Source organism: Dendrobium catenatum, unplaced genomic scaffold (assembly GCF_001605985.2).
Source record: "Dendrobium catenatum unplaced genomic scaffold, ASM160598v2 fragScaff_scaffold_1373, whole genome shotgun sequence".
In the NCBI taxonomy this organism is placed as follows: Eukaryota; Viridiplantae; Streptophyta; class Magnoliopsida; order Asparagales; family Orchidaceae; genus Dendrobium; species Dendrobium catenatum.
The window spans coordinates 5,315-19,316 of record NW_021319835.1 but is presented as its reverse complement, the minus strand read 5'-3'; the positions used below and the strand labels follow the sequence as shown (position 1 = coordinate 19,316).

Genomic DNA, 14,002 nt, shown 5'->3' with positions numbered 1-14,002 from the left:
ACATATCAAATACATAACCCTTTATGAAAACATGCTATAGATGTTGAAAATTGAAATGGATGCTCTTCTTAGTCAAAGGATTCAATATAATTGTTCCCCCTCTTGAGGAAAAAATAACCGTCTATCAGGACATGCTCACTACGAAATGTCATTCTAATAGATAGATGGATCACTACAAAGCACAATTAGTTCATAAAAGGTTCACTCATATCCAACTATTTTGACACCGAACCCTAGTTACCAACTAAATTCCATTAGAATTCTTTTCAAGTAGCCACTAATCAATGGTTAGACTATGCTACAAATGAATGTAAGCAATTTCTTCGCACATTGTAACACGCAAAAATCGGATCATATAAAGCAACCTTTCTGGTGTGTTACTAATGAAGAAGACCACATATATCAACTCAGAAAGACTTTTTAGAAGATTAAAGAAAGTTCATGAGCCTGATTTACAAACTTTATAAAGTCAAGGTTGAGACTGATCATTAAAATAGCACTGCAAATCACTCTATCTTCATGAAGCATACTCCTATATGTTACTTGATACTAGTTTTATGTTGACAACTCTCTTATTAGATGTGACCATAACATCTTTGAGGTAAAACACTACTTAAAAAGCGCTCTATTACCAAAAAACTAACATGTGTAACATCTCATTTCTTGTTGGAGCGGTGATTCAACATATGATACAAAATATGAAAAATACAATATATATATATATATATATATATATATATATTGCAAAGTTATCACATGGAGCTTCAAATACATGAAAAAGTCACCCAAAAAAAGTATGTTATATACTAAATTAAGCGTCTTAATCTTGAAGCATTATGTATCCCCTTATGCTAATTATATTGTCTTAGTTGAAGACAACAAGCCCGGCTCAGGATATTATATCTTTATAAAGGCTAATATGATCACAAGAAAAACCTGGAAATAGACTTTTATGACCAGATCAAGTGTCAAAAGGTTGAATACGTCATGACTCTCAAGTTTGTGATGGTGGTGGTACTCTTTTGGTAAGATTAGTGGCTAGCTATAAAAGACTATGAAACTTTAATGTAATATTTAAGGAAGTGTTCTGGTCCTCTGGAGTTTGTAATGGGATGGTGAGGAGGATTTTAGGGGTATGCTAATAGGAATGCTACAAATAGTCCAATTTGGGTTAATTTGAGATTATTTAAAATATCACTTTAGTGAATTGCTTTTATGTGGGCTAAAGGGAATGAAATGAAGGTTGAGAGTTAACTTAAGATGTGAACTTATGATTTGGGGTTGATGGTAAAATGTAATGTTGTTTAAGTCGATATTGAAGTGTAGAAAACAAAACTAGATCCTAGTGTTCTCGAACTTGGCTGAGAGTTATATTGTGAGATTTCAGTAGCTAGATTAATGATCTTGGAGGATGTTAATGGAGTGAAGAAAAAGTTGTAAAGAGTTCAGAACAGGTATTAAAAAGGAATATTGAATACCATAAAAAAATAAAGATGACTCCATAATCTTATCATAGGAAAAAGGCACACTTGAAGCCATCAAGCACCAAGCAAATGAATAGCACTTAATCACCAAATTATTTCATTCCAAAAATAAAAATTATAATGCATATCAACCCATATTTATAGGAATAACAAGACTTTTGGGCAACCAATTTTAGAGGAAAAAAAAAAGAGAAAAGAGAGGAAAATAAGGGATTGGCGGACATTAAAGAATCACCTTTTAATGTCTCATTCCTACTAAACCATGTTGAAAATAAAACATAAAAATAATAAAATACAAATTACATCAATTTTTTTTTAAATTATGGGATCTTTATAATGGCAGACATTGAACTCTTGTAATTGAGCTTTTTCTTTAATATTTTCCCTGGACTTTAACTTAGCTCTAGTACTTGAGTTTTTCGCTTCATTATCTTGATCCACATAATGTGCTACATCAATTTTCCTTCTCGTCTTTGAATACAAGACACAATATTCCAAAAATAATGCCGCTCTTGAAGCATATTGTCATTTTTTAATTGCAAACAATCTATTTTTTAATGAATGAACTAAAATATATTAAAGCATATTATTGTTTTTATATAAGATATTATTTACAAGAAAATTGTTACTCATATTTCTAATTCAGACCAAGTGATGAATATCCTTACAAAAACACTCGATCACTTTTTTTTGTTTATATAACAATTTGGAACTATCCATATCTATGCTAACTTACAAAGGGGTGTTAGTATATTAAGTAGGTTACTTGTGGGAAAGTATCTATAGTAGAGGGATATAAATTGATAGCCTCGTAATTGGGAGATCATAGTCCTTTATTTATTTATTTTGTATATTCTCATGTATAGATATATTCTCATTTATGTCTATCTATAAACCCACTATATGCAATCAATTGACATAGAAATTCAATTCCTGAACAGAGATGAAAAGTGCTATGCGGAAGAATTATGTTGCAGAACATGAGTTTCACATAGCTGTTTGATGAACTGAGACATGGTTTAGTATAAAAAATAAACTCGAATCATCATAATACGATTCAGTGGATCATATGATGATCTTTTCAGCTTCACAGATATTACATTCACAGAAGGCGCCAACCTTTACCTCATCAACTGCAAACAGCAATGCAATGTCATGCTTTAATTACAAACAGCAATGCAATGTCATGCTTTCATTACAAATTAAAACAAAGGATTTCTCAAAATTTTAATGAATAATCTCTTAGACACGTTCGTAAAATCTTTCTTTATTAGTTTTCCGTATTAAATAGTCCTTCAGCTTTTCGCAATGACAACATCATAACAGCATCCTATTCAGTAGCAAATACAAGATTGGCAAAAAAATGAGAATGGTAAATTCCCACGTCACATGGATAGCAAAATAATAAAATCGTTTCTAGGCATGTTAAATCTCATTCATGAGGGCTCACTAAAAACAGAATGTATAAGCCACTAAGATTATTGATCTTAATTGTGCAGTTTAGTTCTTATTCTGGCATTCTATATGGTGTCAGTTGATATGAATGATCAAGGAAAGTAAGACTATAATGGATTCCCTGACCTGCAATATAAAGAAAGTAGCAGATAAACATCTGATATTTGACAATCCAGCTCACGAGCCTGTATAACAACTTATCTGTAGTTATAGTGTTAACAAGATGCTGGCTGAGAAATCGTCCATAGGTGAACAACATAGCAGTGAAGAAGAAATGCCTGCAAAGCAAAGATGACATCCAAAGATATAATGCAAATATTGAAGTTCAATAAAACTATATGACTAAGAAGTTGAAGTCGCTGATGAAAATTATAAAAATGTTAAAGACAAAATGATAACCACATAAGCAGTAGATAATACCAATTCAAAAGCCTGAAACCTGGAAGCTGTCTATCTTCATTAGCTCTTCTGAGCAGATTAAACAACTCCCTTGCCATAAAGATTTGGAGGACAACAACCATAGCCCAAATGTACAGATGACCCATGTAGATAATAAATATGAAGCCTCCTATCATCCAAATTGTTGAATATGTCCTAATGAGCATTGACTTGTATTTTTTTGGGTCGTTGACAAGAAACTGAGATCCATCAGATTTGGGGACCTCTGGTGGAAGCTGAAGAAAAGGGAATATTATAATTTGCCATCCAACTATTTTTCACCACCCATAATCAAGTTAAATCATCTTACAAATGAAAACCAACTCAAGTGCCAAGAAAAACCAAAACCCCCAAGTATAACCAGCTGCCAGTAACTAAACCAGCTCAAAATACCTGGGTACTTAACATTTATAATGTAAATGTCCAACAAGTGTTACATCATTTATCCATAAATAGCATCTGATTCACCAAGGTACTGAGTACCTCATTAACAGATCACGAAACCTAAAATTATAACCATCAATAATTTGATAATCAGGCAAGAAATTAGAAAAATTCCACTTGGCATGATAACTCATAAGCTAACCGCCAGTAAACTGAAACTAAAAGTGTGATGATAACTACAGTATTGGTCTTTAATTATTTTACTTAGTCTTGTTTGTATTAGCTGTTTGAGTTTCTTAGAGTCAGGAATTATTTGTGTAACACTTCCAATGCCAGGTCCCAAGTCCTGGAAGAAAAAAGTGGAAGGTTGCGCTAGATAGTCGACAGCTAGTGTAAAATTTGTCGAATAATCATGGGTCTATGCATGAGAAAGCGAATGTTATGTGAAAAGTAGCTAGTAGTATTAAGAATGTTGCAAATGATGTACTTGAATTTTTAAAAGGAAAAGCTCCTAATAATAAAAATAGTTAGTGATGTGATCAAAATGTGCAAAAAAATATATAAATAAGAAGCTTTGTTATAAAAATTGGTTTAGACGTAAAAACTCTAAAAATTGAGAAATATATAAAGAAGCGTGTAAGGTGTCTAAGAAAACAACCTGCGATGCAAAGATTTTAGCTTTTAATAATTTATATAATAGATTAAATTCTAAATAGAGCGAAAGATATATGTATAAGTAGCTAATCAAAAAGATAGGAGTAGTAAGAATTTAGTTCAAGTGAACCGCATTAAGGATGAAGATCAAAAAGTACTTTTATTAGAAGAGGATATTCAACAAAGGTGAATGAGATATTTTGCTAAGTTTTTCAATGAAGATTGTGAGAATACGATTGACTTTAGTGACCTTAGCACTCCAAATGAAAATAGATATTTTTATTTTTAAACGTATTAGTAAAACTGAAGTTAGAGAGGCTTTTAAAAAAATGAGGTGTGAAAAAACTATTTGGACCTGATGATATTCAAATAGAGGTGTGGAAATGCTTAGGAGATGAAGGAAATTCTTGGATTACTAAACTTTTAAATATTATTTTGAAGACTAAAAAGATGACTGATGAGTGGAGAATGAGTGTGTTGATTTCTATTTTTAAGAATAAAGGTGATGCACAAGATTGTGCAAATTATAGAGGAATTAAATTGATGTGTTATACTTTAAAACTTTGGGAGAGAGTTATGGAGCATAGGTTACGATGTGATACTACAAAATTAATTTGGATTCATCCTGGGTAGGTCTACTATGGAAGCTATTCATTTATTAAAAGGGTTGATGGAGAAGTTTAGAGAGAATAAGGAGGATCTACATATGATATTTATTGATTTAGAAAAAACATATAATAAAGTTCCAAAAGAAGTGCTATGGAGAGTTATGGAAAAGAAAGGAGTTTATAATGCATAAATAGTTATATTCAAGTCATAGGGATACGTATGCAAGAGCTGTTACTAGTGTTCAAACACAAAGTGGTTTGACCAAGTATTTTCCTATTTCAGTTGGATTACATCAAGGATTAGCCTTAAGCCCTTATCTTTTTTACTTTAGTCATGGATGTTCTTACTAGATATTTGCAAGAGGATATACCCTGGTGTATGCTTTTTTTCTGATGATATTCTTCTTGTTGATAAGCCTAGAGAGGGAGCTGAAGGTAAACTCGAATTATGGAGGTCAACCATAAAATCTAAAGGTTTTCGCTTGAGTAGATTTAAAACCGAATACAATGAGTGTAATTTTAGTAGTAATAGATCTAATGGGGGGTTTGTGACTTTGAACGATCAAGGCATTAATAAGTGTACTAGTTTTAGATACATTGGGTCTATTGTTCAGAGTGATGGTGAAATAGATGGGGGATATTATTAGTGCAATTCAAGTTGGATGGTTGAAGTGGAGGAATGTTTCGGGTTTGTTGTGTGATAGAAAAGTACCACTCAAATTTACGGGAAAATTTTATAAGATGATCGTGAGACCTACAATTCTTTATGGTGCAAAATGTTGATCATTAAAAGAGAAGCATGATATTAAGTTAAGTGTTGTTGAGATGAAAATGCTCTAGTGAATGAGTGGATCTACTCTTAGAGATAGAATACGAAATAAGCATATCCGTGAAAAGGTTGGAGTAGGTCCAGTGATAGATAAGATTAGAGAGAGCGTCTTAGCTGGTTTGGTCATGTAAAACAGAGGCCTTCCGATGACCCTATTAGGAGAGTAGATGTATTAGATTTGGCCTATCTTAAGAAAGGTAGAGGTAGACCTAAAAAAACTTGGTTAGAAAATATTAGAAATGACCTTTCTTTATTAGATTTAAATGAGAATTTGACTCTTAACAGAATACAATGGAGAAAAAAGATTCATGTAGCCGACTCCACGTAGTGGGATAAAGGCTTGATGTTGTTGTTAATTAGTTTACACAATTATCTTTATGTTTGGCTATAAATACACCCGAACCTTAATTCAATTTCCCTCTCTACTAAAGCATTTCTTTCTTCTCCTCTCCTATTCTCCCTTTTTCTTCTCCTTGTTTTTCCCTTCTCCTGGCTATCAATTTCAGAATAAGAACCATGAGCAACAAGGATTCCAACCCCTGAGAGGCTGCTGTTAGGTGTGCTGATGGTGTCCGCTGAAGGCAAGAAGTTACTGTCCCGTGGCTTATGAAGAACCGGAGTGGTGGTGCTCCATCCCTCCTACTAAAGAACAATAATTCGGAAGAAGGCTGGCTGAAGCCTTACGTGAACCAATAGAGTTCAGGTTCTGGCGAGTGACAAGAATATTTCTTTCATAAAAGCACCAAAGCCTAGCGCCCAGAAGAATTGGCTAAACCGCTAAAGAATGATAACTATAATAAAGATTCCATAACAGTTGAGCCTAAGGAAGAAAAGGACAACCAAGGGCCAGGGACTAATCAACAAGACTCCAATCAAGGTGAGCCTTCTTGGTGTATTGTATCGTAAGAAGATATAGTTGCAGTTTTATTACAATAACAATGATGACGGTGACTCAAATCTAGCCAAATTCATTAGGACCATATAGCTTGAGAACAAATTCAACACTATTTGAACTCCAAAATGCACAATTCTTAAGCCGCCACTAATGACATAGGTATGCTAACAAAATGCTAAAAAACAAGATAGAAAACTCACCTCACTAGATCGTTTCCGATGTCGAAGCCGAGTTGTTGAATTTGACGAAGGATCACCAATATTGTTTTCCTTATGCATGGCCTTTAACTTTTCTGTCTACCGAATAATAGTGCAAATGAGTATTCAATACAAAATACAATAATTAATTGGAAAAAAAGATTAATCCATGTTCAAGCATTGAATTATTACAAGTGATCAATATAGCAAGCTGTAGCATCAAATGTGTGGTACTATATGGTTATTTTAAGAATAGCATTGTTTCAACTAATATGTATAATCATCATATGAACTAATGATAGGGAATGCATACTTGCTGAACAAACTGCATGCAATTGTATTTTTTATATCCATTCAAATTCACTTTCTTTCCTTAAGACCAATTTAACAATACTAATGGTTAAACTTCTAATAGCTTGTATTTTTATACCTTAGGGAACTCGCTCACATAAAGAACGGTTTATTGTAAATGAAGCAAATACTAAAACTGAATTACAAGGACAGTGAAATAGTTCGTGTTAGGTGGTAATGATAAAGGGATTCAAACTTGAGCTCAAAAGACTAGATTTTCCCTTTTAACCCAAGGCTAACGACAAGAAGAAAAAGTATGCCACGACATCCTGACTAAAATTTTGACCAATATGGGTTTAAAAGCCTTTAGATATGCTTTAATATTACAAAAAACTCAAAACAAATTAGGAACTTAGGGCCCTATAAGGACCAAATTTTAGTCAGGATATGCTAACACAATTTTTTTTTTCTAAAGCCAATAGGTGTTGGTATATAAATAAATGTTTGTCAATTATTCAATTTATGAGACTTAATCACGCATTCTTATTTTCCTTGACATTAAGCCATACTACATTGGTTCAACACTTGTGTCTGACAGCTAAAAGTGACATTAGTACATCATTTCAATCCTAATTCTTCATATCACTTTCCATTCTAGAAATTATGCCCTCTTAAGATCAATCTCTTGGCCTTCAAAATTGTTAAATATTTTCATTATTTTTTCATTATTGACAAATAAAATATTTAAATAGTTCCACAATGGAAAAAAAAAATTGTTTAGGAATTTTAAATGAAAAATTTACACAACAAGAAAAAAAATCAAACCAAAACATCGATAACCAAGCTAAACATGAGATTGAATCGCTAGAAAAAGCACTTGATTTCCTACAATGAAACTCAAAATTTATGTAAAGCTAAACTTGGCAGTGGATATTTTTATTAGGTCATGTAACAAGAGAATAAAACTATCAAGTGTTCAAGCACTAGGACGCTAAAGAGGAAATGAGGAAGAATGAGACAGTTAGTAATCATTTCAGACTTCAATATCACTTCTCATTTTGGAAATAAAAAAAGCTTCAGAAATACTCTAACCAAAGCTCATTCGATCCATGTTCCATCAAGTTTCTTGGTCTGCCAAGATTGACCAACCAAATTGATTTACACCCTTGATTGACAAAGATTGATTTTCAGAGGTAGGTATCTCTCTTAAGAGAATAAAAAAAAAAACGTCATCCTTGGCCAAATTACCTCTTCAACAAGTGTTGATTTATTTTTTCCATTCACAGGGAGATTTTGAACACTGTCAAATGTGAAAGCATTATTTATAACAATTTTCCTAGATCAACTGACCCTGTCATGCCCTTCAAAACTGCCATCACCAATTTATTAGGCCTTCTCCAACTGAACTCCAAATGCATGAATAGCATCGCCAGCCAAACGGCAAAACTTCCAGTATTTGATTGCAGGTGAACAGCGCGACGCCAATATTGGCGTTGCATTGTTCACCTGCGTTATTTTTCTGTCTCTATCGGATTTGCCGAAGAAATGCGCGAAAGAGAGAAAGACGATTACCTTCTACAAATGACGCAAAATGGAGTTCGATTGGAGATGAATCACTCCATTTTTTAGTTTCACTGCATTTTTGAGTGAAAAATGGGATTTCGGTTGGAGATGCCCTGACTTTGGATAAATTACTAATTCTATTACCAACTCTGATTGGAAGGGCCGCCATTTATGACTCCCACCCCTCAACCCGGTCCTATAGGTCAAGACCTCGTCTAGGGTCCCGCTGTATCAGGCGGGAACTTGAAACTCAAATTCGACGCAGGATTTGAGCAGGATTTAGCCCAAATCCTGCCAAACAGCAAAAATAACAGCTTTAAATTCTAAGGGGGTGTTTGGTATCGGATTTATTTCGAGTTTTTAGTAGGATTTACGGTAAATCCAGCCAAACGCAAAAAATGGCGCCGTAAATCCGGCAAATCCGTAAATCCCGGATTTGCGGATTTACGGCGTAAATCCGCTAAATCCCGGTAAATCCAAATCCCGCTAGAAGTCGGATTTACGGGATTTGGCCGAAGAAGCGCGCGAAAGGGAGAAAGTTACCTTCACAGAGAGCGAGAGGGAGCTCCCGTCGTTGCTTCAGATCAAAATGTTGTAACGTCCGATCCGACAGGAAGGGAACGTCGTCGAAGGAGCGAAGTCGAACAGCAACGACTCGCAAGTCGAACAGCAACGAAGGAGCCGAAGAAGCGACTCGCAAGTCGAACAGCAACGAAGGAGCCGAAGAAGGACTCGCGCAATCTCAACAACTCCTTCGAAGCAACAAAGGAGCCCAAGAAGCGACTCGTGCAGTCTCAACACCTCCTGTGAAGCAACGAAGCCGAACAGGATGGACGAATAAGAGAAGATTAAAAGCAAACCCTAGACGCTTTCATTACTGGTTAACTTAATTAATATAATTTAAAATAGGGATTTTTACATACATAACACCTGAAACTATTTAAAATACATATTCAACACCTAAAATTTCATATTTACTAATATACCACATAAAATACGTTAAATCACGCCGTTTGGGTTCCGTGTAAAAAGCCCTACCTCGCTTCTCTTCTATTCAGTCGTGAAACCCTTCCCTTCTCCGCGTTTACCCTTCGTCTTCCCCTCGTTCTCGAATCCAACCCCTTGCATTTGCTGTCGCGTTTGAAGGTTTCACACGAGGCGCATCTTCCCTTGGCCTCGCTTCTTCTCGGTCACGTTCGAAGAGAAGATCGGCAAGGTTTGAAGATCGTATTTTATATTTCGTGAATGTGTTTGTTGTTCGAAGATCGAAGGATGATTCTAAATTTTTTCACCATATGAATGTATTTGTTGTTGTTTTATTGTCTTCTTCTCCAATCTGTCGAACTTCTCGCATCTTCGACCCATGCGTTAAAGGATTCCGACATATTATTTGTATTGTAGTGGTTTTTAATGTGCAAAGAGAATGTCGCCTTAGACCACTTGCATGACAATACATTCAAGTAAGAGTACACTTGCGGACTAATTTTTAAGATCTCCTCCATTTTCTTATGCAAGTCATGTAGCTTGTAACTATTTGCAGCTGTCCAAACCAAATTTTGGAGCTTGTTGCCATCCTCACAATGAAAGTATTTTTTTATATTTTTCCACAGGTGTCTCATGCACACTCTGTGCTCGGCATTTGAAAAAATAAGTTTTATAGCTTCCCTAAGACCCTTTTCCATGTCGGGATTTTATCTAGGGCACGCGATGTGAACTATGATCGAAGAAGAGGCGACGAAGGAGAGACGGGATTCGTACCTGCTCGAGTGAAGAAGAGGCGACGAAGTTTCGCCGAAGCTTTCACGCGGGAAAATTGAGTGGGTTCGGGGAGAGGGGTTTTGACGGAACGGAACCGAACGGAGTGCTATATCTAATGTTTAGAATGAGAAATAAGTGGTATATTAGTAAATATGAAACTTTAGGTGTTGAATAGGTATTTTAAGTAGTTTCAGGTGTTATGTATGTAAAAATCCCTTTAAAATATTAATAATTAATATTAGAATTAGTGTATAAATTAATTATCTAATTTAACTTAATAAAATAGTTAGTAATATAATTAGCAATTATAAATTAATATAATTATCTTATACATTATTAAATATATAATTAATAATATAAATAATAGTTAAATAATTAATGAGCAGTAGAATTCTTAAGTGATTAATGAGATAATTAATAATAAAATTTATAATTAAAACTAATGAAATAGTAATTAAATTATTAATTAAATAATTAGTAGGAATATTATTTAAATAATTAGTTATTTCAAAATATTTTGTTAATTCAATTTTAAATCTCCAACCGTTTTAAATCCTGTTATCTCTTGCCAAACATCTTTATGGATTTAGCAGGATTTAAAAATTGTCATACCAAACACAATTCAGGATTTAAGAGCCCAGAATTTACTAAATCCGGATTTACAGGATTTAGTAAATCCTACTAAAATTGAATTCAATCCTATACCAAACACCCCCTAAGGAAATCCCGTTCCTTCTCCGTTTTGCTTTAATCCCAGATTTAGGAAATCCGATAGTTCGGCGGATTTACGGGATTTAGGAGAAGAAGAGCGCCAACGGGAGAACCATTACCTTCGCAGCGAGCTCCCCTGTAGACTACGAATCCGAGGACGTCGAAGAAAGCGAAAAGGCTTCAGAATCTTTCAAAACGCTGCTCACACATAGCACGCAAAGCTGAAGCAGCAACTAAGAAATGGCGTCGAGGAAAAGCAAACCCTAGACAGACTTAAGACCGTATGAAGAGCATAGACAAAGACCAAACAATAGAAATTATAGAAATAGATAGGCAATGGCATAGAAGAATACAGTTTCTGCACAAACTTCATTTTTGCTCCAATCAGCTTTCTTATTTTTGCTAAAACTAAAAATTTTCAAATCTGACTCAAAATGAATTCAAGAGTAGGCCTAGCTCTGCCGTGCCTCCACTAACGCTTCAGTTCTCCAACATCTTCATCCAAGATAACCCATAAATTCATTAAACACCCCTACTAGTTCGGAATTCCCCACACACACTCCCAGAGACAAAGAAGAACGAAAACAATTATCCAGATCAATATCATCGAACTCATTCCAAACAAAGAGAGATTAGAGCTTACCCTATCCTTTCCCTTCCCCTCCAGTGAGACAAAGATTGCTGTAATGCCAAACAGTGAGCACTACTTCAAGTATAAGGCAATGATCATTAAATAATGTTCTCTTATATTTGTCCCAGAGAATTCAGGAGATAATATTGTGTCAAGAAATCGACAGAGAGAGAGAGAACGCAAAGGCTATAAATTACCCAAGAGGAACGGCGGATTGCAGATGGGAGAAGAGAACTTCAGAAAGCTAATGTATTGCTTTTCGGTTGTGTGAATATGCGGGAGAGAGTGCTTTTTGGGGGCAAAGAGAAGCAGCGGAAGAAGCCGCCGCGAGGAGAAACCGCAGCGAGGTGAAGGAGAAGCAACAGCTACAAAAACCCGGAAGCGACGAGATGCAACAGAAAGCGAGATCTGGCCGCAAAGAGACTTTACGACGAGGGATCGGAGATCCGGCAGCGAGGACAAGCGGCACCGATGGACGCACGCTGGAGGCCACTCGCCCGATGGAAAAGGGAGGACTCGTGGACGAGAACGGCGTAGGACAGAAAAACAAGCGAGGAAAGATTGCGTTAAAATTGTCGAGGCCTGTTTGTTTAATTAGACCATTTTATTTGGTTTAGAAACACAATTATTTACTTTAGAGTTCATTTAATTTTTTAATATATATATTTAAAAATAATTTCCGATTTAATATATATGAAGAAATATAACCATTATTTTTTTTTTAATTAATATGTCCAGAAGATTTATAAGTGCTAAATTTTCTATAAGTAAATCAAATATCAAATTTTTATAAGGATTTTGTAAAGGTAAATCAAATATCAAATTTATATTATGTATGACAAAGAATGAAAGGAATCATGTTAGATGTTTAGGTATTCATCAAAATTAAAGCTAAAAATAAAAAATATAAGCAAATATTTCTCTTAACGATCTCAATGATCTTATATGCAATGTGACGAATGTTGATAAGAGACAATTTAACAAAAAAATGGTTAGATATGTCAAACATAGTTTGTGATAAACCTAAAACTAACGAATGGATATGATTTTCTAATTATTTATGTACATTGGGGCTAAAAGAAATTAATCAGTTTATGAAATAGATATGAATAACACATAACCTACAATGGTCGGTGTCTAAAAGTACATCGAATTTAATAGTTGTTCATTTGCTTGCATAAGTGCTTGAGTTTATCCTCGAGTGATTTATGTTTTATATAGTTCTTTGAGAACAAAGAAGAGTTGAGTTAAATGTTGGACACAATCCGCTTAATTTGTTTGAGACAGTTTTCTTACTATTTTTACAGTAGCTTTTTAGTACAATTTTTTTTAAAAGTAATGAAAAAATTAGTGGCAAAATACTGTTACAAACAAAACCTAGGGATGTCAATTTCGGGTCACGGGTTGGGTTCGGGTTGAATCCGAAACTAACCAGGTAATATTCGGGTCAACCCGAACCGACCCGTTTTTGAAAACTGGTCAGTTTTCCTGACCCGAACCCGACCCGCTTCGAGTCCGAGTCAACCCGACACGACCTGAACGACCCGTTTCCAACAAAAAATTGTTAATTTTCTGATCAAAACAGGTATATCTCCTCTATTTCAGGTTAAAAACGGGTCAATCTCGGGTTGTCGGGTCAAAATCAGGTCACTTTCGGGTCAAATGGTTAACCTGACCCTATTTTTGAAACGGGTCAAAATGCTGTTGACTCTAACCCGAAATTTTCAGGTCGGGTTCGAGTCGGATTTTCGGGTCGTGTCAAATGTTGACACCCCTAACAAAACCTAAGAAATGACTTCTCTCATTGTTCTGAAAAAGAACTTTCATGCTAAGTATATCATAAGTAAGAGCGAGTTTGAACAAGCTTAAATCTTCATTTGGGACGACTTTTTTATTGCTTATCAAAACTTAAAATTTATTACTAAAATTTCATGTTAAAAAATAATAAAAAAAACCGACTCAACTTGAAAAAAAATCAACTTGTATATTATAGAATATTAACAAAGGGGATCGCTAGCAGTCATGTCACTTCATTAAGGCACTTAGTCAATAAACAGATATGAGAAAGCTACAGAAACCAACACTTTGATTTTATTAATAGACA

The 14,002-nt window shown here is 34.6% G+C and overlaps 1 protein-coding gene across 6 annotated transcripts in view; it reads right to left on the bottom strand.

The window, feature by feature from the left end:
* LOC110107356 (phosphatidate cytidylyltransferase 1-like) overlaps nt 1-12,473 on the bottom strand; it is a 45,615-nt gene extending 33,142 nt beyond the window's left edge. The window contains exons 1-4 of one of the 6 annotated variants that reach the window (XM_028699711.1): nt 12,096-12,473; nt 6,948-7,043; nt 3,360-3,613; nt 3,066-3,217 (exon numbers count right to left, since the gene is read on the bottom strand). In XM_028699711.1, the coding sequence (XP_028555544.1) occupies nt 3,066-3,217; nt 3,360-3,613; nt 6,948-7,025 (484 nt within the window). In that variant the 5' untranslated portion in view covers nt 7,026-7,043; nt 12,096-12,473. Of the gene's footprint in view, nt 1-3,065; nt 3,218-3,359; nt 3,614-6,947; nt 7,044-9,341; nt 9,398-11,386; nt 11,540-12,095 lie in introns of those variants that run through there. The other 5 variants (XM_028699708.1, XM_028699706.1, XM_028699710.1 and 2 more) reach the window with 5 other exon arrangements.
* Nucleotides 12,474-14,002: the final 1,529 nt, after the last annotated feature.